Raw genomic sequence first — 27,163 nt, 5'->3', positions numbered from 1 at the left:
TCTGTTTTGAACTCACATTGCGCTCCATGTGATGGAATCAGTGTGCTGTTCTTCTGCGAACTTTCAGTCTGAATTGGAAAAAGCGACAGACTTCTATCACTCGTGTGTGGGTTGTCGGTTTCATGTGCACACTAATAAGTAAACATGAGAGGTTTTCCTGCTTGAGGAGCTCTCTGGTGATCTACAGCACTCTGTCTGATGATCTTCAGCTCTTCTGGAAGATTCTGGATGTCCAGCAGTGAAGAACACGTTATATAATGAGAGTTAACGGCTCATTATAATCATCAGAAACACATCAGTGTGTCACTGAGCTATGCATGTGAATGGTGAAACAGGTCATAGTCGTGGGATACTCCGCTGGAAGCACTGGTTGGTTTGGTCCGGTGCGAGCGGAGACTGGTTTGATCTGCTGCAGGTGTGACTGTATCAGTCAGAATACTGTAATAACTCCATAAACCAGTCAAACCAACACTCGAGTGTGTGCTATCACTCCTTATCTCTCAGCTCTGACCTTCATCTCAGTATCACAGGTCAAAGGTCAGGGTCAGGACTGCGTTACCCGCTGCCAGACAGCTATTGACCTTTTTTCTAAGCCCCGCCCCATTTGCGGGGCTGTAATAATAAAGTGGATGTCCGTGAGTGTGATTATCAGCGGTTTACTGCCGTTTTGAAGGTCGGCGTGTTTGATTGACCCTGACAGGATCGGTTTATCAGCACGCCGCCAAGGTCATTATTATCAGTCATGTTCACACGTTAATCCGTGCGTTTGTTTCTTTCAGAGATGCTGCAGTTCGTCAGTAATCAGGTGGATTTCCCGGATCTCTTTGAGGAACAGATGGGGGGCGGAGCCGTGGCTCCCGTGAGGCCCCTCCCACAGACGGCCCCCAGCGCCATACTGACGCCCCCACACACGCCCGTACAGACCAGCAGCCAGACGCAGATGCAGATACAGACACAGACACATACACAGACACATACACAGACACGCACACCGCCGCTGCTGCAGCCCCGACCACAGCCAATCACACAGGTGAGCCTGACCACACCCCCTTAAACATGGCCACACCCCCTTAACCATGGCCACGCCCCCTTAACCATGGCCACGCCCCTTAAACATGACCACACCCCCTTAACCATGGCCACACACCCTTATACATGACCACACCCCCTTAACCATGGCCACACCCCCTTATACATGACCACACCCCCTTAACCATGGCCACACCCCCTTATACATGACCACACCCTCTTGAACATGACCCAGGGCTCTGCAGTGTGACCATTCAGTCGCATTTGCCATTAAAAACTACTACGTGCAACTATTTAAAAAAAAATAGGGGAGCTTCAAAGGTTTCTACAGACATACAGTGCCTTGCAAAAGTATTTTTTTTAACTGCTTTAAATTACTTTTTCCCCGCATTAATTTACACTCCACACACCACAATAATGACAAAGCACAAACCAAATTTGCAAATTTTACAAATGTATTAAAAATCAAACACTGAAATTACTACTGAAAAGTAGTAGTATTAGTATTCACACCCTTAACTCAGTCCATAGTTGAAGCAGCTTTACAGCCTCAAGTGTTTTTGGGTCTGATGTGAGCATCTTTGCACATCTGCATTTGGCAATTATCTGCCATTCTTTGCCTCACCTTTTGTCCTAGTTGTTCCAGTCGTCTTCCATTATGGAGAATGCTTCTGTCAACCTTCAATGCAGCAACGAAATGTAAAGAATGAGAATAAGAGATAGATTGTGTATTGTAAAGAGCTCCATTGATTATAATGGAACTTCGTGAGATCGTGATGAACTACGATGAGTGACAGCTTTTAATGATTTTTAAAAGAGTTTGTAAATGAGATATTGATTTATTACAACAGTTCAGTAAACAATAAGTTTATATTAAGTGATCTACATTGTCTGACTATAACACTATTGCCTGATTTCTATCTATTTCATTGTCAAAAAAATCCCAACTGATTAAATTATGAATGTGCGTTATTAAAGTCTAGTGATATCAACTTGTAATGGGAAGGCTAATATTTTATCAGATTTTTTGATTATTGATTATAAGGTGCTCCTAAAAACTAATTCTGTATGACTGATATGCTTCAAATCGGGTGATTTGGGGTCAGTGTTTTGGTTGGTGGTCAATGGTGCTCTCTGTCTTTATGGAATTGTAAGATGTTGGCTCGAACTCTTCCGGTGGCTTCACTGTGTAACTACAGTTCAGAACGCAATGTGCAGTCCAGTCATTATATAGATCAGTGGTCTGAACACACCCCTCATGCTGTGACCATGCCCCCTTATACATGACCACACCTCCACACTGTCAAGCTCTGACCACAAATCATCATGCCTGACCACAGCCGTTCACACAAATAAGCCTGACCACACCCCTCACTCTGTAACCACACCCCCTTGTACATGATCACACTTCCACAATGGTACCACAAATCATCATACAAGACTGCAGCCAATCACACAACTGAGCCTGACCACACCTCTTAATCTCTAAACACACCCCTTACACTAGGCCACACCCCTCACTCTGTGACCACGCCCCATTTGTACATGATCACACTTCCACAGTGGCATCACATTGACCACAAATCATCATACAAGACTGCAGCCGATCACACAAGTGAGCCTGACCACACCCTCACTCTCAAACCACGCCCCATTATAAATTGCCACACCTCTACACAGACACACCCCTAATGCTCTGACCACAAATAATCACACATGACTCCAGCCAATCACACAAGTAAGCCTGACCACACCCCTGACTTTCTAACCACACCCCTTACACTGGACCACACCCCTCCCTATATGACCACGCCCCCTTACACATGACCACACCTCCACACAGACACCCCCCCTCATGCTCTGACCACAAATCATCACGCATGACCGTAGCCAATCACACAAGCCTGACCACACCCCTCACTTTTTTAACCACACCCCTCCCTCTTTGACCACGCCCCCTTACACATGACCACACCTCCACACAGACACCCCCCTCATGCTCTGACCACAAATCATCACGCATGACCGCAGCCAATCACACAAGCCTGACCCCATCCCTCACTTTCTAACCACACCCCTCCCTCTGTGACCACGCCCCCTTATACATGACCACACCTCCACACAGACACCCCCCTCAAGCTCTGACCACAAATCATCACACATGACCGCAGCCAATCACACAAGCCTGACCACACCCCTCACTTTCTAACCACGCCCCCTTACACATGGCCACACCTCCACACAGACACCCCCCTCATGCTCTGACCACAAATCATCACGCATGACCGCAGTCAATCACACAAGCCTGACCACACCCCTCACTTTCTAACCACGCCCCCTTACACATGGCCACACCTCCACACAGACACCCCCTCATGCTCTGACCACAAATCATCACGCATGACCGCAGCCAATCACACAAGCCTGACCCCATCCCTCACTTTCTAACCACACCCCTCCCTCTGTGACCACGCCCCCTTATACATGACCACACCTCCACGCTGACACCCCCCTCTTGCTCTGACCACAAATCATCACGCATGACTGCAGCCAATCACACAAGAAAGCCTGACCACACCCTTCACCCTCTAACCACACCCCTTACACTAAACCACACCCCTCACTGTGACCACGCCCCATCACACATGAACACACCTCCACACTGACACCCCCCTCATGCTCTGACCACAAATCATCACGCATGACCGCAGCCAATCACACAAGAAATCCTGACCACACCCTTCACCCTCTAACCACACCTCTTATACTTGACCACACCTTCACACTAATGCACGCCTCAGTCTCTGAACACACATTCAGGCCACACCCACACACTAAACCCACACCCCCTCATGTTCTGACCACACCTCTTTTTTTTGTGTCTGGCTTCTGTGATGTGTTCTTTATTTTGATTTGAATCGGTCATGCAGTTCTCTGATTGGCTGTCCGCAGGTGCAGACGCAGACATTCCCCATGCAGACGCTGGCAGTGCAGGCGCCGACGCAGCCGCAGACGGTGATGATCGCACCGACCGCCACGCCGACACACCGATTCATCCAGAACCAGGTGATCTGCCAGCAGAACCCCAACGGCGGCTTCCAAGGTGAGACTCTTGTGCGCACACGCACACTATAGCTCACACACGCTCTCTCTCACACGCACAGCTGTGTGTCTCTCAGTCCTCCAGCCGCAGATGCAGAGCATCATGACGTCTCCGCAGGTCCAGCCCATGACCATCCAGCACCAGCGGCTCTTGACTCCGACCGGTCAGACCATCCAGACGCTGTCCACCACGCCGGTCCACACCGTATCGCAGCAGGTGCCGCATGTCACACACAGATTGCAGACTGGTATTAGTGTGCTGTATGATGTCATGTCTGACGCTGTCCTCTGATTGGCCGCCAGGTCCTGGTGCACCAGCCGCAGATCCTGAAGACGGACTCTCTGGTTCTGACCACGCTCAAACCGGACGGGACACAGGTGCTGTCCACCGTCCAGAACCCGTCGGGCATCACCACCCTCACGGCACCCATCCAGACCACCGCGCTGCAGGTTCCTGTACGTCACACACACTACAGTCAGGACACACTGACAGAAATATCATAGAGATAATAATAAATACATATATTTATATACAATTATATATAAAATGACGTAATATCGTTTATATTCATATTTTAGTCATCTGAATTGCTTTTAGTTTTAGTCTAGTCTTAGTCGACTAAATGTCATACGGTTTTACGGTAGATTTAGTCAGCTAAAATCTATTGGGTTTAGTTACAGTGTAATGCAATGACCAAACTCATTGTGTAGGTTTGTTATTAAGGTTTTACCATGATAGACACAGATTTAACTGCTGTCATATGCAGTGCTTTTATATTGAAATGAAATGAAACTAATTCACATAAAGTAAAAAGAACATACAGGCTCATTATGCATTCTTTATAACAACTTGTTTACCATATTCTTCATTCTTTCAAGCAGACATTTATTTATATGAATACATTTAGATTAATCTTCGTTAGCTTTCTTTTGTTGCTCGATTAACAGCAACACCACAGACAGCAACTAAATTAGGCTGCTGTCCCTTTAAAAAACGTCTGATATTCTCCAAATTGTTTACGTTCACCTCTGATGTAGCCGATTTGTTCTGAATGAATCTCTTTCGAAATTATCCTTTTTTGTCTCGTTTTTATTCATTGACGAAAATTTCGTCATAGTTTTTCTTATTCAAAACGATTTTTCATTTCATTATCGTCTCGTTTTCATTTGTGAAAAAATGTCGTTGACAAATTATGTCAAGGAAGTGAACACTGGTTTATGGTTCTGAATGCCGTCTCTTTCGCAGACGCTGATGAGCAGCAACATTCTGACCACCGTTCCCGTGATGATGGGAGGCGGAGACAAGCTGCCAATCAAGCAACTCTCCACAAGCACCGCCCACACCGGGGGCGGAGCCAGGATGGCCGTGGATCAGAGCATGGCCGTTACTGCTGGACCGGGAGGAGTCGTGAAAGAGGGCGAGAGGCGGACGACGCACAACATCATCGAGAAACGCTACCGATCCTCCATCAACGACAAAATCCTGGAGCTGCGCGACCTCGTCATGGGCAGCGACGCCAAGGTGCGTGCTGGGATGTGTGGAGTTTGATTCTGGTTTATGGTTTTGCTTTTATTTATCTGTTTGATTTGATTGACAGATGCATAAGTCTGGCGTTCTGCGTAAAGCCATCGACTACATCAAATACCTGCAGCAGGTGAACCACAAACTCCGGCAGGAGAACCTCACGCTCAAGATGGCCAACCAGAAGAACAGTGAGTTCGCTTCTTTTCTGCAAATTCAATTAGATTTTTTCAATAAATTCAGTGTTTGATAGTATTTTTAGGAATTGTGTAATAAATTGCTGTTTTGACAGTAATAAGGCCCTATGAAATCTTATTTCTTTCCCCAAGTCCTTTTTTTTTTTCAAATTTTTTTCCATTTTCAATTCAATTTTAAAGGTAAATTAACTAAATTTGAATAATTAAAAGGATTTTCTGGATTCTGTGTTTATAATTAAATACAAATCTTACCCTGGAGCACAAAACCAGTCTTAAGCCTCATAAGAATATTTGTAGCAATAACCAAAAATACATTGTCATATTCCAATCAGAACACAGATCCCACCCCTTCATTTAATATTCAAATGAGAACACAGCCCCTTCTCTTCGTTTCATATTCAAACCAGAGTGCAAGCTCCACCCACAAGTGTCATATTCAAATCAGAAGGGACCACACCTCCTCATTTCATATTCAAATGAGAACACAGCCCCTTCGCCTTGTTTCATATTCAAACCAGGCACAAGCTCCACCCACTAGTGTCATATTCAAATCAGAAGAGACCACACCTCCTCATTTCATATTCAAACCAGAGTGCAAGCTCCACAAGTGTCATATTCAAATCAGAAGAGACCACACCTCCTCATTTCATATTCAAATGAGAACACAGCCCCTTCGCCTTGTTTCATATTCAAACCAGGCACAAGCTCCACCCACAAGTGTCATATTCAAATCAGAAGAGACCACACCTCCTCATTTCATATTCAAATGAGAACACAGCCCCTTCGCCTTGTTTCATATTCAAACCAGGCACAAGCTCCACCCACAAGTGTCATATTCAAATCAGAAGAGACCACACCTCCTCATTTCATATTCAAATGAGAACACAGCCCCTTCGCCTTGTTTCATATTCAAACCAGGCACAAGCTCCACCCACTAGTGTCATATTCAAATCAGAAGAGACCACACCTCCTCATTTCATATTCAAATGAGAACACAGCCCCTTCGCCTTGTTTCATATTCAAACCAGGCACAAGCTCCACCCACTAGTGTCATATTCAAATCAGAAGAGACCACACCTCCTCATTTCATATTCAAATAAGAGCACAGCCCCTTCTCTTCAGGTCACTTCCACTCCAATCAGTCTGATCCGCAGCACAGGCTCCCCCTGCAAATTCAATTAGATTTTTTCAATAAATTCAGTGTTTGATAGTACTTTTAGGAATTGTGTAATTTATTGCTGTTTTGACAGTAATAAGGCCCTATGAAATCTTATTTCTTTCCCCAAATCCTTTTTTTTTTGTCAATTTTTTTTCCATTTTCAATTCAATTTTAAAGGTAAATTAACTAAATTTGAATAATTAAAAGGATTTTCTGGATTCTGTGTTTATAATTAAATACAAATCTGACCCTGGAGCACAAAACCAGTCTTAAGCCGCATAAGAATATTTGTAGCAATAACCAAAAATACATTGTATCTATTTTTCTTTTATGCCAAAAATCATTAGCCTATTAAGTAAAGATAACGTTCCATGAAGATATTTTGTAAATCTCCTACCGTAAATATATCTAAATTAATTTTTGATTAGTAATATGCATTGCTAAGAACCTTATTTGGACAACTTTAAAGTTGATTTTCTCAATATTTACATTTTTTGCACCATCAGATTCTAGATTTTTAAATGGTTGTCTTAACAAATCTTAACAAACCATACAACAATGGAAAGCTTATTTATTCATTAGAGTTGACCCTTATGACTGGTTTTGGTCCAGAGTCACACATTTATTATTAAAAATGATGGTTATCAAATGCATAAAACTCAACAATTTAACCTTTGGATATGTAATCAAATCAAATGCTAAAAATGGATAAAAATCGATTAATATCTCATAAATAAAATGTTTATTATTATTATTATTATATACTATTAAAAATCATTTTCACTAATATTCATGTTGCAGTTTGACTTGATTAATTGTACATGCCTTCTTTTGCTTTATATTTTTTTTAATATTTGATAATGTATAAAATGAATGCATTTACATTCTCATTTATGCGTTTGGCAAGTGCCTTACATTGTGTCAGTTAAACATTTTTAATTTATTATTATTATTATTATTATTATTATTATTATGTATTTTTTTTGTACACTGAACTTGATTTTGACGGCTGGATCTGGTGATAATGTCCTGTGTGTCTCTCGTAGAGTCGGTGTGTCTGACTGATGACATGGATCTGAAGCCGGAGATGGCCTTTATTTCTCCTCCTCCATCAGATTCGGGCTCCAGCTCTCCTTCTCAGCTCTCGCCCTTCTGCATCGACTCGGAGCCGGGCAGCCCACTGCTGGAGCACGAGACGGTGAGAGACACGGGCCACGCCCCCTAATTTCAAATTATAATTAGAGCACAGACCCCACCCCCTCATTGCATATTCAAATGAGAGCACAGCCCCTTTTTACTGTATGGCTGTGATGGTGGCAGATTCTTTACCACCACCAGTGGTGCGGTGTTTTATATATAAATAAATGAGGCTCAAACATTATTCACAAACGTGCGTCTTTAGCAGTTCCGTCGGTGAACAAGCAGCCTGCAAAACGCTAAAATAAATCAACGAAATAATCAATTTAAATAAGAAAGTAGCCTAAATAGGAGTTAAATATAACAAAATAAACATATATATATATAACAAAAACAAAGCTCTTTTATTAGCTATAGGCCTAATCCATAAAGATGCATATAGGCTTTAAAAGCTCCGTAAAAACTCTTACATATTGGCTTAGTTTGTGTATTTCGGCTTTCCACGTTCATTTGTTTCATATCCAAAATATTTCCAGATAGCACAGATAGCATTTATCAAAATATCAATATTTTTGACAACACTACCTCATTGCATATTCAAATGAGAGCACAGCCCCTTTGCCTGGTTTCATATTCAAGCCAGGGCAGACACCACCCCTAATGACATAATCCAATCAGAACACAGATCCCACCCCCTTTTTATCATATTCAAACCAGAGCACAGACTCCTCCCCCTAATGACATAATCCAATCAGAACACAGATCCCACCCCCTTTTTATCATATTCAAACCAGAGCACAGACTCCTCCCCCTAATGACATAATCCAATCAGAACACAGATCCCACCCCTTTTTTATCATATTCAAACCAGAGCACAGACTCCTCCCCCTAATGACATAATCCAATCAGAACACAGATCCCAACCCCTTTTTTCATATTCAAACCAGAGCACAGACTCCTCCCCCTAATGACATATTTCAATCAGAACACAGACCCCACCTCTTTTTCATATTCAAAAGAGAACACAGCCCCTTCGCCTTCAGACTCCACCCATAATGACGTATTCCACTCACTAGTGTCATATTCAAATATGAACACAGCCCCTTCTCTTTGTTTCATATTCAAACCAGAGTACAAGCTCCACCCACAAGTGTCATATTCAAATCAGAAGAGACCACATACCCTCATTTCATATTCAAGAGAGAACCCTTTGTCTGTTTTGATTCAAACCAGAGCACAGACTCCTCCCCCTAATGTCATATTCCAATCAGAACACAGATCCCACCCCCTCATTTCATATTCAGATGAGAACACAGCCCCTTGGCCTTGTTTCATATTCAAACCAGGCACAAGCTCCACCCACTAGTGTCATATTCAAATCAGAAGAGACCACACCGACCTCATTTCATTTTCACATGAGAACACAGCCCCTTCTCCTTGTTTCATATTCAAACCAGGCACAAGCTCCACCCACTAGTGTCATATTCAAATCAGAAGAGACCACACACCCTCATTTCATATTCAAATGAGAACACAGCCCCTTCTCCTTGTTTCATATTCAAACCAGGCACAAGCTCCACCCACTAGTGTCAAATTCAAGTCAGAAGAGACCACACCTCCTCATTTCATATTCAAATGAGAACACAGCCCCTTTCGCCTTGTTTCATATTCAAACCAGAGCACAGACTCCTCCCCCTAATGTCATATTTCAATCAGAACACAGACCCCACCCCCTCATTTCATATTCAAATGAGAACACAGCCCCTTCTCCTTGTTTCATATTCAAACCAGGCACAAGCTCCACCCACTAGTGTCATATTTCAATCAGAACACAGACCCCACCCCCTCATTTTGTTTTGATATTCAAACCAGAGCACAGACTCCTCCCCCTAATGTCATATTTCAATCAGAACACAGACCCCACCCCCTCATTTCATATTCAAATGAGAACACAGCCCCTTCGCCTTGTTTCATATTCAAACCAGGCACAAGCTCCACCCACTAGTGTCATATTCAAATCAGAAGAGACCACACCTCCTCATTTCATACTCAAATAAGAGCACAGCCCCTTCTCTTCAGGTCACTTCCACTCCAATCAGTCTGATCCGCAGCACAGGCTCCGCCCACACACTGTAATCTAATCTGATCCGTGTGTGTTTCAGGTGAAGAGCGAGCCGAACTCGCCGTCGTCTGTGGGAGTGATGGACCGCTCGCGTCTGCTGCTCTGCACGCTCACCTTCCTGTGTCTGTCGCTCAACCCGCTGCCGTCTCTGCTGGGATCAGAGGAGAGCGCTGGGCTGACGGCCACGCACGGATCCACACGCTCGCTCTTCTCACTTCCTGTGCAGACGCAGAGCTTCGGTGAGTCTCATTACACTCTCACACAAACGCACGACTGCGCCATCCACTCTGAACCTAACCTCATGTGTTTGTCCATCGTCAGGGGCGTGGCTGTGGTGCGTGTTGCCGTGGTTCCTGGTGTGGGTCCTGAGTGGAGTGGGCGTGGTCTGGGGGTGTGTCCGTGTGCTGTACCTGTGGGAGCCGGTCACGCCCCTTCACTCGCCCACGTCAGTGCGCTTCTGGAGACACAGGAAACAGGCCGACATGCAGCTGTACCGGGTAAACACAATCACACACACACACACACACACATAATACGCATTTGAACACACACCCTCACATTGTACATTTGATGATCATGTGTTGCGTGTGTTTCAGGGTGACTATGCTGCGGCCGCGGCGAGTCTACACACGTGTCTGTCTGTCTTGTCCCGAGTGCTGCCCTCCTCCACCCTTGACATCATCTGCTCGCTCTCCTGGAATCTGATTCGCTACTGCCTGCGGAAACCCACCCCCCTGGGCTGGCTGGTGCGTCTGGTTGGAGGAAGACACGAGGGGGAGGAGTCACAGACCAGCTCACGCGACGCAGCGCTGGTGTATCACCAACTCAACCAGCTGCAGCTCACAGGTGTGTGTGTGTGTTATACAGGTTGTCCAGGAGGCCTTAAAATGTCTTAAAACGCGGTTTCCTAACAAAAAGGCCTTAAGTTTAAAACATCTTAACGTTTTACAGGCCTTAAAAAGTCTTAAAACATCTTAAATAACATTTTAAAGACCTTAAAAGTCTTAAATGACACTTTCCTAATAATAGGCGTTAAGAAGTCTTAAAACTTCCTAAATAACACCTTAAAGGCCTTAAAAAGTCTTAAAACATCTTAAATAAAATTTTAAAGACATTAAAAAGTCTTAAAACGTCAAAAATCATGGTTTCCTAACAAAAAGACCTTCTTAACGTTTTTAAGGCCTCAAAATGTCTTAAAACATCTTAAATAACATTTTAAATGCCTTAAAAAGTCTTAAAACATCTTCAATAACATTTTCTTAACAAAAAGACCTTAAAAAGTCTTAAAACATCTTAAATAAAATTTTCCTAACAAAAAGCCTTTAAAAAGTCTTAATACATCTTCTATTATTTTTTCCTTTTTAAGTCGCTTTATTAGGAAAACATAATTGAAGACGTTTTAAGACTTTTTAGTGCCTTTTATTAGGAAACCGACATTTTAAGACTTTTTAAGACATTTTAAGGTGCTTTATTAGTCTTAATGTCTTAAATGATTTTCCTAATAAAAGGCCTTAAAAAGTCTTACATCTTAAATGATGTTTTCTTAATACAGGGCCCTTTAAAAAGTCTTAATGTCTTAAATTACGTTTTAAAGGTCTTAAAAAATCCCGGTTTCCTAACAAGAATGCCTTAAAAAGTTTTAAAACATCTTAACATTGTAAAGGCCTTAAAATGTCTTAAAACAACTTAAATAACATTTTAAAGACCTTAAAACGTCTTAAATGACGTTTTCCTAATAAAAGGCCTTAAAACGTCTTAAATTACGTTTTAAAGGCCTTAAAAACTCTTAAATTATATTTTAAAAGGCCTTAAGTCTTAAAATGTCTTAAATTACGTTTTAAAGGCCTTAAAAAATCTTAAAATGTCTAAAATCATGGTGTCCTAGCAAAAAGGCCTTAAAAAGTTTTAAAATGTCTTAACATTGTAAAGGCCTTAAAATGTCTTAAAACAACTTAAATAACATTTTAAAGACCTTAAAAAGTCTTAAATGACGTTTTCCTAATGAAAGGCCTTAAAAAGTCTTAAAATGTCTAAAATCATGGTGTCCTAACAAAAAGGCCTTAAAAAGTTTTAAAATGTCTTAACATTGTAAAGGCCTTAAAATGTCTTAAAACAACTTAAATTACGTTTTAAAGGCCTTAAAAACTCTTAAATTATATTTTAAAAGGCCTTAAAAAGTCTTAAAATGTCTTAAATTACGTTTTAAAGGCCTTAAAAAGCCTTAAAATGTCTAAAATCATGGTGTCCTAACAAAAAGGCCTTAAAAAGTTTTAAAATGTCTTAACATTGTAAAGGCCTTAAAATGTCTTAAAACAACTTAAATAACATTTTAAAGACCTTAAAAAGTCTTAAATGACGTTTTCCTAATGAAAGGCCTTAAAAACTCTTAAATTATATTTTAAAAGGCCTTAAAAAGTCTTAAAATGTCTTAAATTATGTTTTAAAGGCCTTAAAAAGTCTTAAAATGTCTAAAATCACGGTTTCCTAACAAAAAGGCCTTAAAAAGTTTTAAATTGTCTTAACATTGTAAAGGCCTTTAAATGTCTTAAAACTTCTTAAATTACATTTTAAAAGCCTTAAAAAGTCTTAAGTGATATTTAAAAAGGCCTTAAAAAGTCTTAATGTCTTAAATAAGGCCTTAAAGTCTTAAAACATTTTCAAAAATGTTTTCTGAACAAAAAGGTCTTAAAATGCCTTAAAAAGTTTTGAAACGTCTTAACATTGTTAAGACCTTAAAAAGTCTTAAATGACATTTTCCTAATAAAAGGCCTTAAAAAGTCTTAAAATGTCTTAAATTACGTTTTAAAGGCCTTAAAAAGTCTTAAAATGTAAAATCACGGTTTCCTAACAAAAGGGCCTTAAAAAGTTCTAAAACGTCTTAACATTGTAAAGGCCTTAAAATGTCTTAAATGACGTTTTCCTAATAAAAGGGCTTAAAAAGTCTTAAAATGTCTTAAAATACGTTTTAAAGGCCTTAAAAAGTCTTAAATGATATTTAAAAAGTCTTAAAATGTCTTAAATAAGATTTTAAAGACCTTAAAAAGTCTTAAAACATCTTAAATTAGGTTTTCCTAATAAAGGACCTTAAAAAGTCTTGAAATGTCTTAAATTACGTTTTAAAGGTCTTAAAACATCTTAAATGATGTTTTCCTAATAACAGGTCTTAAAAAGTCTTACATTTCACTAGTTCGTATCTGTAGAAACCCTGGCTATAGTGTGTTATAATGTGTGTGTGTTTCAGGTAAGCTGGAGCGGCGTCCGCTGTGGGGTGTGTGTGTGTCTCTGAGCGCCGTGAATCTGAGCGAGAGCGCGGAGGGTAAGATGCCGGTCGCTCAGCGGATCCAGATCTTAGTGACGGCGGCCATCAGTCTGAGAGCGGCGCTGGGGAAACACCTGACCTGTCTTCCCGTGAGCATCAGCGTCTGCACACACTCATAACACACATGTAAACCACACACACCTTCACCAATAACTGTCTGTGTCTCAGGGTTACCTGCTGAGCTGTGCTGAGGCTCTGGCCTGTCAATCAGACTCTAAGCCCCTCCCAGACTGCCTTTGCTGGATCTTCACGCCGCTGGGCCGCCAGTTTTTCCTGAGCTGTGATTGGTCGGTGAGGGCAGAGAGCAGCGAGCAGATCTTCACGTCTCAGAGAGATGCAGGTAAGACTGACTGACCAGGACTAATGCATAGGGATCTAACTATATCAATATCTTACCATACGATAATATTGCAATATGAAGTCCATTTATACGATATTCATATTGCGATTCCACGATATTGATAATATCGTTACATCCCTACTGACCTGTGTTTGTGTGTCTAGCGGATCCCATCGCTCAGCTGCATCGCTGCTTCTGTGAGAAACTCCTGGAGAGAGCCGTGCACACACTGATCGAGCCGCAGAGCAGCAAACATGCAGAGGACGCTGGGTAAAACACACACAAGTTTGTCAAGGCCAACTTTAGGTTGCCTTGAGAAAGCCTAGCTTGAAAGTTTAAAGCAGCTGTGAAAGCTTAAAGTTTATATAGATAGATTAGAATGTTGCTAGTATGGTTAGAATGTAGTTAGCACGATCCTAACATTTTTCCAGCATGGTTAGCAAGTTACTAGCATGTGATTAGCAAGTTTCTAGTATGATTAGCAAGTTGCTAGCATGTTTCTAGCATATGCAAGTTGTTAGCATGTTGCTAGTATATTTTAGCATAATTAACATGCTACTTGCATTATTAGCATGACATTAGCAAGTTGCTAGCATGATTCTAGCATGATTAGCAAGTTACTAACATGTTTCTAACATGATTAGCAAGTTGCTAGCACATTTCTAACATGTTTCTACCATGATTAGCAGGTTGCTAGCATGTTTCTAGGCTGTCTAGCGAGTTGTTAGCATGTTTCTAACCTGTTTCTAGCATGAATCTGACATGATTAGCACATTATTTGCATGTCATTAGCATGAGTGACAAGTTACTAGCATGTCTCTAGCATGATTAGCAAGTTGCTAGCATGTTTCTTGCATTATTATCAAGTAGCTAACGTGTTTCTAACATGATTAGTAAGCTACTAGCATTTTACTAGCATGTTTAACATGTCTCTAGCATGATTAGCAAGTTACTAGCATGACTGAAAGGTTACTGGCATGTTTCTAGCATGTTTAGCAAGTTACTAGCATGACTGAAAGGTTACTGGCATGTTTCTAGCATTGTTTTCAAACTACTAGCATGACTGAGAGGTTACTAGCATGTTTCTAGCATGTTTAGCAAGTTACTAGCATGACTGAAAGGTTACTGGCATGTTTCTAGCATGTTTAGCAAGTTACTAGCATGACTAAAAGGTTACTAGCATGTTTCTAGCGTTGTTTTCAAACTACTAGCATGACTGAGAGGTTACTAGCATGTTTACCAAGTTACTAGCATGACTGAAAGGTTACTGGCATGTTTCTAGCATTGTTTTCAAACTACTAGCATGACTGAGAGGTTACTAGCATGTTTCTAGCATGTTTAGCAAGTTACTAGCATTACTGAAAGGTTACTGGCATGTTTCTAGCATGTTTAGCAAGTTACTAGCATGACTAAGAGGTTACTAGCATGTTTCTAGTGTTATTTGCAAGTTACTAGCATGACTGAGGTTACTAGCATGTTTCTAGCGTTATTATCAAGCTACTATCATGTTGCTAGCATGATTAACATGTTACTAGCATGTCATTAACAAGTTTCTAGCATGATTAGCAAGTTGCTAGCATGTTTCTAGCATATGCAAGTTGTTAGCATGTTTCTAACATGATTAGCAAGTTGCTAGCACATTTCTAACATCTTTCTACCATGATTAGCAGGTTGCTAGCATGTTTCTAACCTGTTTCTAGCATGAATCTGACATGATTAGCACATTATTTACATGTCATTAGCATGAGCGACAAGTTACTAGCACGTCTCTAGCATGATTAGCAAGTTACTAGCATAACTAAGAGGTTACTAGCATGTTTCTAGTGTTATTTGCAAGTTACTAGCATGACTGAAAGGTTACTAGCATGTTTCTAGCGTTATTATCAAGCTACTATCATGTTGCTAGCATGATTAACAAGTTGCTAGCATGTTTCTAGCAAAAGCAAGTTGCTAGCATGTTTCTAGCATAGGCAAGTCGCTAGCATGTTTCTAGCATTATTAGCAAAGTACCTAACGCGTTTCTAACATGATTAGCAAGTTGCTAGCATGTTTCTATTATTATTAGAAGTAGCTAACGTGTTTCTAACATGATTAATAAGCTACTAGAATGTTTAACATGTCTGTAGCATGATTAACGTGTTTCTAGTATGATTGTAGCTGCTAGGCTAGGCTAGATAGTTAAATGGATGATGAGTCTTAGATATAATAGAAGTTTAAATGGATTAGAAATAGCTGATAGAAGGGGAGCTTGATTGAGTCTGAAGGGATTGTGGGAGTTTTGTGGCTCTAGATCGAAACTCTAGGAGGAGTAGCGTTCATAAATGTAGAAGTAGATGAGTGTGTTGACTAATAAGTCTACTATTCTAACAGTGTGTTCGTGTCTGGTCTGCTGTAGGGAGTTCACAGGTGTTTTGGAGTTTCTGCTGCTGTTGAACAGCTGTACTGAAGACTCCGCCCCCTCCTCCGCCCCCTTCCCCGCGCTGGCCAATCACAGCTCAACACCAGGTGCGTGTCACTGCCTCAGCTGTGCGTCAATGCGTCCTAATATGGTAATATGTTAATGAGTGTTGTGTCTGCAGTGAGGGACCCTGTGTGCCGCTGGTGGGCGTCGGTGCTGAAGGCTGCGGTTCATTGGCTGCAGGGTGATGATGCGTCGGTGAGGTCACTGCTGGCGGAGGCGGAGCGGATGCCCAGAGCGCTGCACACACTGGAGTGAGTGTTTATCTGTCTCTGAGTGTGTGTTCATACAGGGTGGTATCCTAAAATAAGGCCTTTAAATGTCTTAATTTGTCTTAAATCTAAATTCAAGGGTCTTAAATTTTTTACACTTTGAAAAGGAAAAGTTTATCGTTTTGAGGAGAATCTCCTGCGAAGGTTCTAAATCTGTTCTGTTGCTAGACAACGCCTCAGTGTTGCCAGATTTAGTGAGTTTCCGCCCAACTACACGCATTTGATTCGCGGATTAACTGTTAAGTTTAACCATCATAGAGTAAAAGTTTATAATTAGCACATGTTTTGTCTTGCCACTTTACCAATTCAAACAATTTAAAAAAACACGCACGCTGATTTTTTTTTTTTTTTTTTGCTGATCCGAAAAAGGACTCAGTAATTAGGAAAAAAACTACCTTTTTTTTTTTTTTTTTTGCTGATCCGAAAAAGGAGTCAGTAATTAGGAAAAAACTAACTTTTTTTTTTTTTTTTTGCTGATCCGAAAAAGGACTCAGTAATTAGGAAAAAACTAACTTTTTTTTTTTTTTTTTTTTTGCTGATCCGAAAAAGGACTCAGTAATTAGGAAAAAAACTACTTTTTTTTTTTTTGCTGATCCGAAAAAGGAGTCAGTAATTAGGAAAAAAATAACTTTTTTTTTTTTTTTTTGCTGATCCGAAAAAGGACTCAGTAATTAGGAAAATAACTTTTTTTTTTTTTTTTTTTTTTTCTGATCCGAAAAATGACTCTAAGTAATTAGGAAAAAACTAACTTTTTTTTTTTTTTTTTTTGCTGATCCGAAAAAGGACTCTCAGTAATTAGGAAAAAAACTACTTTTTTTTTTTTTTTTTTTTTTTTTGCTGATCCGAAAAAGGACTCAGTAATTAGGAAAAGAACTTTTTTTTTTTTTTTTTTTTTTTTTTTTGCTGATCCGAAAAATGACTCTCAGTAATTAGGAAAAAAATAACTTTTTTTTGTTTTTTTTTGCTGATCCGAAAAAGGACTCAGTAATTAGGAAAATAACTTTTTTTTTTTTTTTTTTTTTTTTTTTTTGCTGATCCGAAAAATGACTCTCAGTAATTAGGAAAAAAATAACTTTTTTTTGTTTTTTTTTGCTGATCCGAAAAAGGACTCTCAGTAATTAGGAAAAAAATAACTTTTTTTTGTTTTTTTTTGCTGATCCGAAAAAGGACTCAGTAATTAGGAAAATAACTTTTTTTTTTTTTTTTTTTTTTTTTTGCTGATCCGAAAAATGACTCTAAGTAATTAGGAAAAAACTAACTTTTTTTTTTTTTTTTTTTGCTGATCCGAAAAAGGACTCTCAGTAATTAGGAAAAAAATAACTTTTTTTTGTTTTTTTTTGCTGATCCGAAAAATGACTCTCAGTAATTAGGAAAAAAACTACTTTTTTTTTTTTTTTTTTTTTTTTTGCTGATCCGAAAAAGGACTCAGTAATTAGGAAAAGAACTTTTTTTTTTTTTTTTTTTTTTTTTTTGCTGATCCGAAAAATGACTCTCAGTAATTAGGAAAAAAATAACTTTTTTTTTGTTTTTTGTGTTTTTTTTTGCTCATACGAAAAAGGACTCAGTAATTAGGAAAAAAACTTTTTTTTTTTTTTTGCTTATCCGAAAAAGGACTCAGTAATTAGGAAAAAAACTACCTTTTTTTTTTTTTTTTTGCTGATCCGATCCGTGACTCAAAATCCGTGTTTGTTACACTGTTACATTGGCTTCAAAGTGTGTTGAGAGCCTTGACATTTGTCATGGAATAGAAAATAATTTCTTCTTCTGGAATAGTGTTTTCTGTTGAATATTCCCAAGAACAATCAGTTAAAATAAAATAATAATTTAAAATATCTTCATAGTTTTGTGCTAGACTTTCAATTTGGTCTTAAATTTTGTTTGAAAATGGTATTAAAAAGTCTTAAAATGTCTTAAATTTAACTTGGTCAAACCTGTAGACACCCTGTCATATTCAATGCTCCAGTCTAACTCTCTGTGTGTGTGTGTGTGTGTGTGTGTGTGTGTGTGTGTGTGTGTGTGTGTGTGTGTGTGTGTGTGTGTGTGTGTGTGTGTCAGTCACCCGCTGCCGAAGGCTGTGCTGGCGCTGTGTAAGGCTGTGCAGATGAGTGTGAGTCCACAGAAAGGAGAGGGAGTCGTCAGCTGTCTCAGTCACTGCCAGCGCTCCAGCGCTCACCTGCACATCAGTGTCTGTCAGTCACACAACAACACCTGGCTGCACAAGGTACACACTCACATCAGTATAGGCATCTTTACACAGCAAAAGCGGACCAGAAACCAAATCTGACGCAGCATAAAACCATGAAAATGTGCATTCACACAGACTGTTTAATGCTGCTCTGAAGCGGCACGAATGCATTTACATAGGAATTAAAATTCTAGAACATAGAACTAGGGCTGTAGCTATCGAATATTTCAGTAATCGAGGAATCGGATAAAGCATATGTTTGCTTCATTAAAGAGCAATAAAAGAGAAAATAAGACAGGTTTCTTAAAATCTACATTTTTTTTTTTTAATGCATAGTATGCAACAATATTCCCTCTAAAATAAGCATTTAGTTACGACCAACTTTTTTACTGTCTGTGCTTGTACTGTGAACAATAACAAAGTTGACAGAGATGAATTAAGTGAGATAAATCCTGGGTTTAAAATAAAGCGTTTTCTGAGAGGCAAAAACAAATAAAAATAACTTTCAAATGACTTTTTTTGTAAATGATCAAAACTAAGGCATACATTAAAATAAAATGTTAATAGTTATACAAAAACATTGCCTTTAAAGGTCCCATATTGTACACATTTCTGGAGGTTTATTTTAGTTGTTGATGTCCTTAAGAATGTATATTTGCGGTAAAAGTGCCAAAATCCATCTCAATATATTTTTACAGCTCCTTTTTTAGGAGCTCTGTCAAAAACAGGTCGATTTTGGCCCATCTAATTAATATTCGTGAGCCTCTCTTCTGATTGGCCTGTTGTTTTCTGAGTGACGCACAACCAGGCCAATCACAGGTAACTACGGTCATGTGTGCTGTAAGCGAGCTCAGAGCCATAAAGAAAGCCAATAAAACTATACGTTTGAAAACTTGTAACTTTTGCGACGGTTAACGTTGCGAATGTCGTCTACGCTACTCCGTCGATTTCAACCCTCGAGAACGGAGACTTTTGAAAACGATGGCTTGGCTGCCTACATTCTCTCTGCGTATCCTTGACGACCGTGTAAACAATAACATCATGCTCGTTGCTATAGCCATAGATATGTATACTGCCCTCCAAAGGCAAAGCGCAGTAACTACACATTTGGCCAAAATTGAGCTAAGGCTTAAAATGGACTTAGTGACAGCTATTTTGTCTTGTTGCAAAGTATCCTTGCTCCTTTTTGTCCCAGAGAAACAAGAGTGTTTCAGAGAAACTAGAGTGTCAACATGTTTGACTTGGCTGGCGTAAAAAACTTTAAAGGCATTTTTCTCCGTTTCAGTGCTGGCGTAGTTACTGCACTTTGGCTTTGGAGGGCAGTATAAGTAGATTCCCTTTTGAGCGCTCCAAGCACGTCATATTTTGGCGTGATTTACGAATTTATGAAAACGTACAGCTAGGCTATTCGTTATGATTGTATAAAAATTCACCTAGCCTAAAGCCGATTTATTATTCTTTATAACAGATTTTAAGAAGTTAGTTAAACATGCAAAAAGTGGAAGCTCACCTAATGTTTACGCTGACTGTGACTGTTCATAATAAGTAGCAAGAGAACAGAAAAGCTCGAGATAAAGCGTCAGGTACGTTTAGAATCATATAAAACTTTTATGACTGTTGGCGTTAATAACGTGTTTTATTGCCGTAATATTTTTGCCACCTCCAGCGCATCTGCCTTAATACTCTAGCGCCCATGGCTTAAAATGCATTAGGCTATATAAAAACAATGAGGCGATAATGATTAATAACATTTGCTAAATATGTTCATCAAGACTGAAAAAAAATGACAAAAATACAGAAAACAGACATCTGCGGTTTTCAAATAGTTTTAAAATGCTTACAATTTATTCCAGTTATTTATTTCTTTTTTCCAGAATTCTTTGTTGGAAAAGATTTATATTTTTAACTTGTTATTCATCAATGTAAATCTGTTTTTTATTAATGTAACACATCCTTTTTTTAAATAAGTATCAAAGAAAGAATAAAAATCGTATTGACCCCAAACTATTGAACAGTAGTGTCTATTGTTAGAAAATATATTTTGAATATATGCTGTTCTTTTTAACCTTTTATTGATCAAATAATCCTAAAAAAAGGTATCACAGGTTCCAACAAAATATTAAGCAGCACAACTGTTTCCAACATTGATAATAAATCACATTTCTAATAATAAATCAGTATATTAGAGTGATTTCTGAAGGATCGTGTGACGCTCAAGACTGGAGTAGCAGCTGATGAAAATTCAGCGTTGCATCACAGAAATAAATTACATTTTAAAATATATTCGCATAGAAAACAGTTATTTTAAATTGAAATAATATTTCAAATTTTTTCCCCTTTTTTCTGTATTTTTGATCAAATAAATGCAGCCTTGATGAGCAGAAGAAACTTCTTTAAAAAAACATTAAAATACTCACTGACCCCAAATTTTGGAACAGTAGTGTATATTTTAAATAAATGCTGTTCTTATTAACCTTTTATTAATCAAATAATCCTAAAAAAAAGGGTATCACAGGTTCCAACAAAATATTAAGCAGCACAACTGTTTCCAACATTGATAATAAATCATATTTCTAATAATAAATCAGTATATTAGAGTGATTTCTGAAGGATTGTGTGACTCTGAAGACTGGAGTAGCAGCTGATGAAAATTCAGCGTTGCATCGCAGAAATAAATTACATTTTAAAATATATTCGCATAGAAAACAGTTATTTTAAATTGAAATAATATTTCAAATTTTTCCCCTTTTTTCTGTATTTTTGATCAAATAAATGCAGCCTTGATGAGCAGAAGAAACTTCTTTAAAAAAACATTAAAATACTTTCTGACCCCAAACTTTGGAACAGTAGTGTATATTTTAAATAAATGCTGTTCTTTTTAACCTTTTATTGATCAAATAATCCTAAAAAAAAGTATCACAGGTTCCAACAAAATATTAAGCAGCACAACTGTTTCCAACATTGATAATAAATCATATTTCTAATAATAAATCAGCATATTAGAGTGATTTCTGAAGGATCATGTGACGCTCAAGACTGGAGTAGCACCTGATTAAAATTCAGCGTTGCATCACAGAAATAAATTACATTTTAAAATATATTCACATAGAAAACAGTTATTTCAAATTGAAATAATATTTCTAATTTTTTCCCTTTTTTCTGTATTTTTGATCAAATAAATGCAGCCCTGATGAGCAGAAGAAACTTCTTTAAAAACCATTAAAAATCTTACTAAACCTTAAAAACGCAATCATGGCAGTACATATCGAATAAATAGCTGCACTCAACATTGTAATCCTAACATTGCCATCGTATATGCAAACTATATGCATGCATACTGTAAAACCTTAACGATAACTTTAATATTTAATACTTTAATATTTAAGTTTTCAGCCGTAATAACAATAGCGAAATGTATCTTGCTTCAGCTAGTTCGGAAAAACAAACATTTTCATATATAATACAGCCTAAAAACAAATGACATGGACATAAGTCGTATATTATTAGTTATGTTACATCTTTCCACATCCATAAACGCAAGTGTTCTCTGACTCTCTCAGGGGGTGGAGCTTCTGGTCTGCGACCTTCTCCTGACTCTGAGGACCAGCCTATGGCAGCGTGGGGGCGGGTCTAATGGGGAGCCAGGCCCCGCCCCCGGATCACAGCTGGCGGGATTCCAGAGGGACCTGAGCTCTCTGCGGAAGCTGGGACAGGCCCACAGACAGGCCCAACACAAGGTGACCTTTGACCCCAGCCTACAGCTGACCTCTGCACTTGACCTCCGCATACGCCTGTGACTTTATTAACTGTGTGAGTGTGTGTGGTTTCAGCTGTTCCTGCACGAGACGACGGTCCGACTGATGGCAGGAGCCAGTCCCACACGCACACACCAGCTGCTGAGACACCGAACACACAACTACAGCACAGGTACACTGCCTAAAATTTGGCTCTAAATTGCAATTTTAATATTTCACCCTTATTTCCTTTAATAAATCTACACAAAAGAATCCCTCCCAGGACCTTAAGGACAAAAACGTCCTCATTGTGATTTTTAATCCTAGAGCCATTTAACTAGAAAATAATGCAGTATTTGTTAATTAGGCTTTCATTCTGTTGGCCACGTTTCAAAATTACAATTTTGACTACTTTTTACTAGATGGTGGCATTTTTTTTTTTTAAATTTGACAAATACTCTATTTCTGCTTATGCATATTATACCCAGCAAACACAGAACGTTCTGGGAACGTTCCCTTATGGTTTCCATTTGGTTCCCATTTGGTTATTTTTTCGGGAACCAAATGGGAACGTTCCCTGTAGGTTCTCTTTTTAATAACGTATAAAGAACGTTCTCAGAACGTTCCCTGCAGGTTATTTTTTGTTTTAATTTTATAATCTAAAAAGAACCTTCCCAGAACGTTCCCTGCAGGTTATTTTTAGTAGTCATTACCATGTAAACGAATTAAAACTTTGCAGATGACTGATTTTTCTAATGCTGAAATGCATTTTTTTTTTTCATCATAAACAAACTAGGATCTCATGTCCGAAATAAGCTTTTGATAAATGATATCAAAGTGGTCAAACCGCATTATAATGATAATATAATTGTAATTTTATAGCTAAAATAAGCCAAGGTTAAGTGTCTGAAAATCATAATATAAACACTGTTTATTTCTTTACTCCAGTACGCGCTTTCTCCTGTCTTCAACATAAAGCGGCGCGTTCGTTGATTGATCTCTTTAATGGATAATTACTTATAACTAATATATATACGAGAGTAAATATTGTTATTTTAGGGAGATTTGACACGTCTTATTGAAGAAAACGTAATGTTAACCAAGAGGTTTTCGTTTATTGACCAAAAGAGGGAAGCACATCACTGTTAATTCAGTGGTAAGAAACCAATGTAATGTTATCCTAGTTAAAGTCAAATAAAAGTTATTCCTTTTTAATTTTTTGCAAAAAATTAAATACACATTTTTAAAATCGAATATTTTGTTGAAGTCATGTTATTTGGTGCTTTAATTAAACATAAAATCTGGGTTGTTTTATGGTATGGTACTTCTACATCTTACATTAACGAAATCTAACATAGTGTACTCTGATTATCTGTAATGATTAAACAATTGTTTAAAACAAGACATGGTGTGTAGTAGGGATTATTGAGATTCACATCCGTCCGCCTTCCATGCCACTCCGGGACTCGGGAGTGCTGACGTGCAGAAGCGGTACTGGAGTGAAGAGGTTAGGGGAACGTTCTGGGAACCATCAGAGAACTTTCAGGGAACCTTCTAGGAACATAAATAGAACGTTCCCTATTGGTTATCCAGGAAAGTTTTCTTTACGTAACTAGAACGTTCCCTTAAGGTTAGGGGAACGTTCTGGGAACCTACTGGGATTGTTCCCAGTAGGTTTCTCAGAACGAACCCCTAACCTAAAAAGAACGTTGCGGGAATGTTCCTACAACGTTATAAGAACGTTCCCAGTAGGTTCTCAGAACGAACCCCTAACCTAAAAAGAACGTTGCGGGAATGTTCCTACAACGTTATAAGAACGTTCCCAGTAGGTTCTCAGAACGAACCCCTAACCTAAAAAGAACGTTGCGGGAATGTTCCTACAACGTTCTAAGAACGTTCCCAGTAGGTTCTCAGAACGAACCCCTAACCTAAAAAGAACGTTGCGGGAATGTTCCTACAACGTTATAAGAACGTTCCCAGTAGGTTCCCAGAACGTTCCCCTAACCTAAAAAGAATGTACCGGGAACGTTCCTACAACGTTATAAGAATGTTCCCGGAACGTTCCCAGTAGGTTCCCAGAACGAACCCCTAACCTCAAAAGAGCGTTGTGGTAATGTTCCTTCAACGTTCTAAGAACGTTCCCAGTAGGTTCCCAGAACGTTCCCCTAACCTAAAAAGAATGTTCCGGGAACGCTCCTACAACATTCTAAGAACGTTCCCAGTAGGTTCCCAGAATGTTCCCCTAACCTAAAAAGAATGTTCCGGGAACGTTCCTACAACATTCTAAGAATGTTCCCGGAACGTTCCCAGTAGGTTCCCAGAACGAACCCCTAACCTAAAAAGAACGTTGCGGGAATGTTCCTACAACGTTCTAAGAACGTTCCAAGTAGGTTCCCAGAGCGTTCCCCTAACCTAAAAAGAACGTTGCGGTAACGTTCCCAGTAGGTTCCCAGAACGAACCCCTAACCTAAAAAGAACGTTGCGGGAACGTTCCTACAACGTTCTAAGAATGTTCCCGGAACGTTCCCCTAACCTGAAAAGAATGTTCCGGGAACGTTCCTACAACATTCTAAGAATGTTCCCAGAACGTTCCCAGTAGGTTCCCAGAACGAACCCCTAACCTAAAAAGAACGTTGCGGGAATGTTCCCAGTAGGTTCTCAGAACGTTCCCCTAACCTTAAGGGAACGTTCTAGTTACGTAAAGAAAACTTGTTTGGCTAACTAATAGGGAACGTTCTTGGGAACGTTTCGGGAATGTTCTGGGAACCATAAACTAACGTTCCTAGAATGTTCTGGGAACCAAAAATTGTTAGCTGAGTAGTCTATTATCAAGTCGGATAGGATAAAGGAACTGGATAAATGATTCAGCTACAATTGTGTGGGTGTGTTGGTATGGATGTCAGAGTGTGGTTTGTGTGAGTGTGTGTGTGTGTGTGTGTGTGTGTGTGTGTGTGTGTGTGTGTGTGTGTGTGTGTGTGTGTGTGTGTGTGTGTGCACGCACCTGTAGTGTTTGAGAGAGAGAATGATACTGTACCGCCAATCACGAATCCCAGCGCTGTGTTTGCCAGCAGAGCTATGCTGGAATCTAATTGGAAAAGTGCTGCATCCAAACAAAATCCACCTCAAAGCTCCTTTTTTGAGATCTCATCCTCAAATGTGGAACACAACTTGTAGATAAAATAACAAAAATTGACTATATCATGATAGAAGATTTGGCTTTATCCTTTTAGCTCTCGTCAAAGTTGCAAAGAGCTCTACAAACCTGTATGTCGCTAGTTGCTCGCCATGGTCCTGTGTCAAACTAGCTTGAGAAAAAATCTTTTTCCAACTCCAGCTGTCAAAATTCAATCGCTCAAGCGTTTCTTCTGTGTACTATTACTAATCCGTTCAAACTCATTCTAACTAGTAACTTCCTAATCATTAGGGGTGTGACGATATCTCGCGAGATCCAACGTGTCACCTACATTTTTTTGCATTCTGTGTTTGTTTTTTTGTTGAATAAAATATTTTTTCCACTATATATTTCATCATTGAGGATTTCTTTAAAAAAGTTTAAAAATCTCGTCTCGTTCTCGTGAGATAAGTGTCTCTTCACACCCCCACTAGTCATGTTAGCATTATGCTAGTAACTGGCTAATCATGCTAACAATATGCTAATGACTTGTTAATCATGCTGGCAACATGCTAATCATTGCTATCTGTCTATCAGACATTACGCTTTTAAAACTACCTCAAATTTCAAACCGTTTCAGACTGAAAAACCATAAAACTTCAAGCTTTTTTAAACTTTATTGTCCAGCTTTCTCAAGCCAACTTTAAAAGAGGATTAAATGTGTTTTTAATGGACAAAATAACTGGATAATCTGTTACTGTAGTATATAACGTTACACAATCGCTCTCAAAAGTGAAACTAAAAATTATCACGGATTCAAAACGGCAGCTTCAATGCCCCGCATATTAATAGTGGCTCCAGCTCCGATTTCCTTACAGCTGAGTGAGACAGCCAATCAGAGCAGAGCTCCTCATTAATATTCATGAACCTTCCAAATAAGGCAATAACAGAGCATTTCATTCTAGGGACAAATCCTAGGGTTGTAAATGGAGCGTTTCTGGATAATTGTTGCCCTTTCCTATGCCATATACCTTCTATGTAGATATCAGAGAACAATTTATTTAAGCAATAAGGTACGAGACGCCGTGCTGGATCGTGAATAAATCACGGCTGAAGGGCGTTGTTAGTTAGTTATAATTTATTCATGATACAGCACGGCCTCGAGTACCTTATTGCTTTTATAAAACGGTTACCACACAAAAAAAAAAAAATATTAAAATCAAAAAAATTATATATATGTGACCCTGGAGCACAAAACCAGTCTTAAGTCGCTGGGGTATATTTGTAGCAATAGCCAAAAATACATTGTATGGGTCAAAATTATAGATTTTTCTTTTATGCCAAAAATCATTAGGAAATTAAGTAAAGATCATGTTCCATGAAGATTTTTTGTAAAATTCCTACTATAAATATATCAAAATGTAATTTTTGATTAGTAATATGCATTGCTAAGAACTTAATTTGTACAACTTTAA

At 39.1% G+C, this 27,163-nt stretch overlaps 2 protein-coding genes across 2 annotated transcripts in view; one reads left to right on the top strand and one right to left on the bottom strand.

Moving 5' to 3' along the window:
* Positions 1 to 27,163, bottom strand: part of LOC141343073 (uncharacterized) — a 509,078-nt gene that overhangs the window by 463,606 nt on the left and 18,309 nt on the right. The window lies entirely within an intron of this gene.
* Positions 1 to 27,163, top strand: part of srebf2 (sterol regulatory element binding transcription factor 2) — a 31,815-nt gene that overhangs the window by 3,080 nt on the left and 1,572 nt on the right. The window contains exons 2-19 of the mRNA XM_073835302.1: positions 780 to 1,030; positions 3,982 to 4,132; positions 4,209 to 4,348; positions 4,435 to 4,587; positions 5,378 to 5,653; positions 5,730 to 5,844; positions 8,056 to 8,207; positions 10,309 to 10,507; positions 10,590 to 10,765; positions 10,865 to 11,114; positions 13,510 to 13,676; positions 13,756 to 13,927; positions 14,092 to 14,197; positions 16,323 to 16,432; positions 16,507 to 16,639; positions 18,713 to 18,878; positions 22,403 to 22,579; positions 22,673 to 22,769. Of these exons, the coding sequence (XP_073691403.1) occupies positions 780 to 1,030; positions 3,982 to 4,132; positions 4,209 to 4,348; positions 4,435 to 4,587; positions 5,378 to 5,653; positions 5,730 to 5,844; positions 8,056 to 8,207; positions 10,309 to 10,507; positions 10,590 to 10,765; positions 10,865 to 11,114; positions 13,510 to 13,676; positions 13,756 to 13,927; positions 14,092 to 14,197; positions 16,323 to 16,432; positions 16,507 to 16,639; positions 18,713 to 18,878; positions 22,403 to 22,579; positions 22,673 to 22,769 (2,991 nt within the window). The remainder of the gene's footprint in view (positions 1 to 779; positions 1,031 to 3,981; positions 4,133 to 4,208; positions 4,349 to 4,434; positions 4,588 to 5,377; positions 5,654 to 5,729; positions 5,845 to 8,055; positions 8,208 to 10,308; positions 10,508 to 10,589; positions 10,766 to 10,864; positions 11,115 to 13,509; positions 13,677 to 13,755; positions 13,928 to 14,091; positions 14,198 to 16,322; positions 16,433 to 16,506; positions 16,640 to 18,712; positions 18,879 to 22,402; positions 22,580 to 22,672; positions 22,770 to 27,163) is intronic.

This window comes from Garra rufa, chromosome 1 (genome assembly GCF_049309525.1).
Source record: "Garra rufa chromosome 1, GarRuf1.0, whole genome shotgun sequence".
NCBI classification, from domain to species: Eukaryota; Metazoa; Chordata; class Actinopteri; order Cypriniformes; family Cyprinidae; genus Garra; species Garra rufa.
The sequence above is the reverse complement of the archived record's forward strand: the minus strand, read 5'-3'. Positions and strand labels throughout refer to the sequence as shown.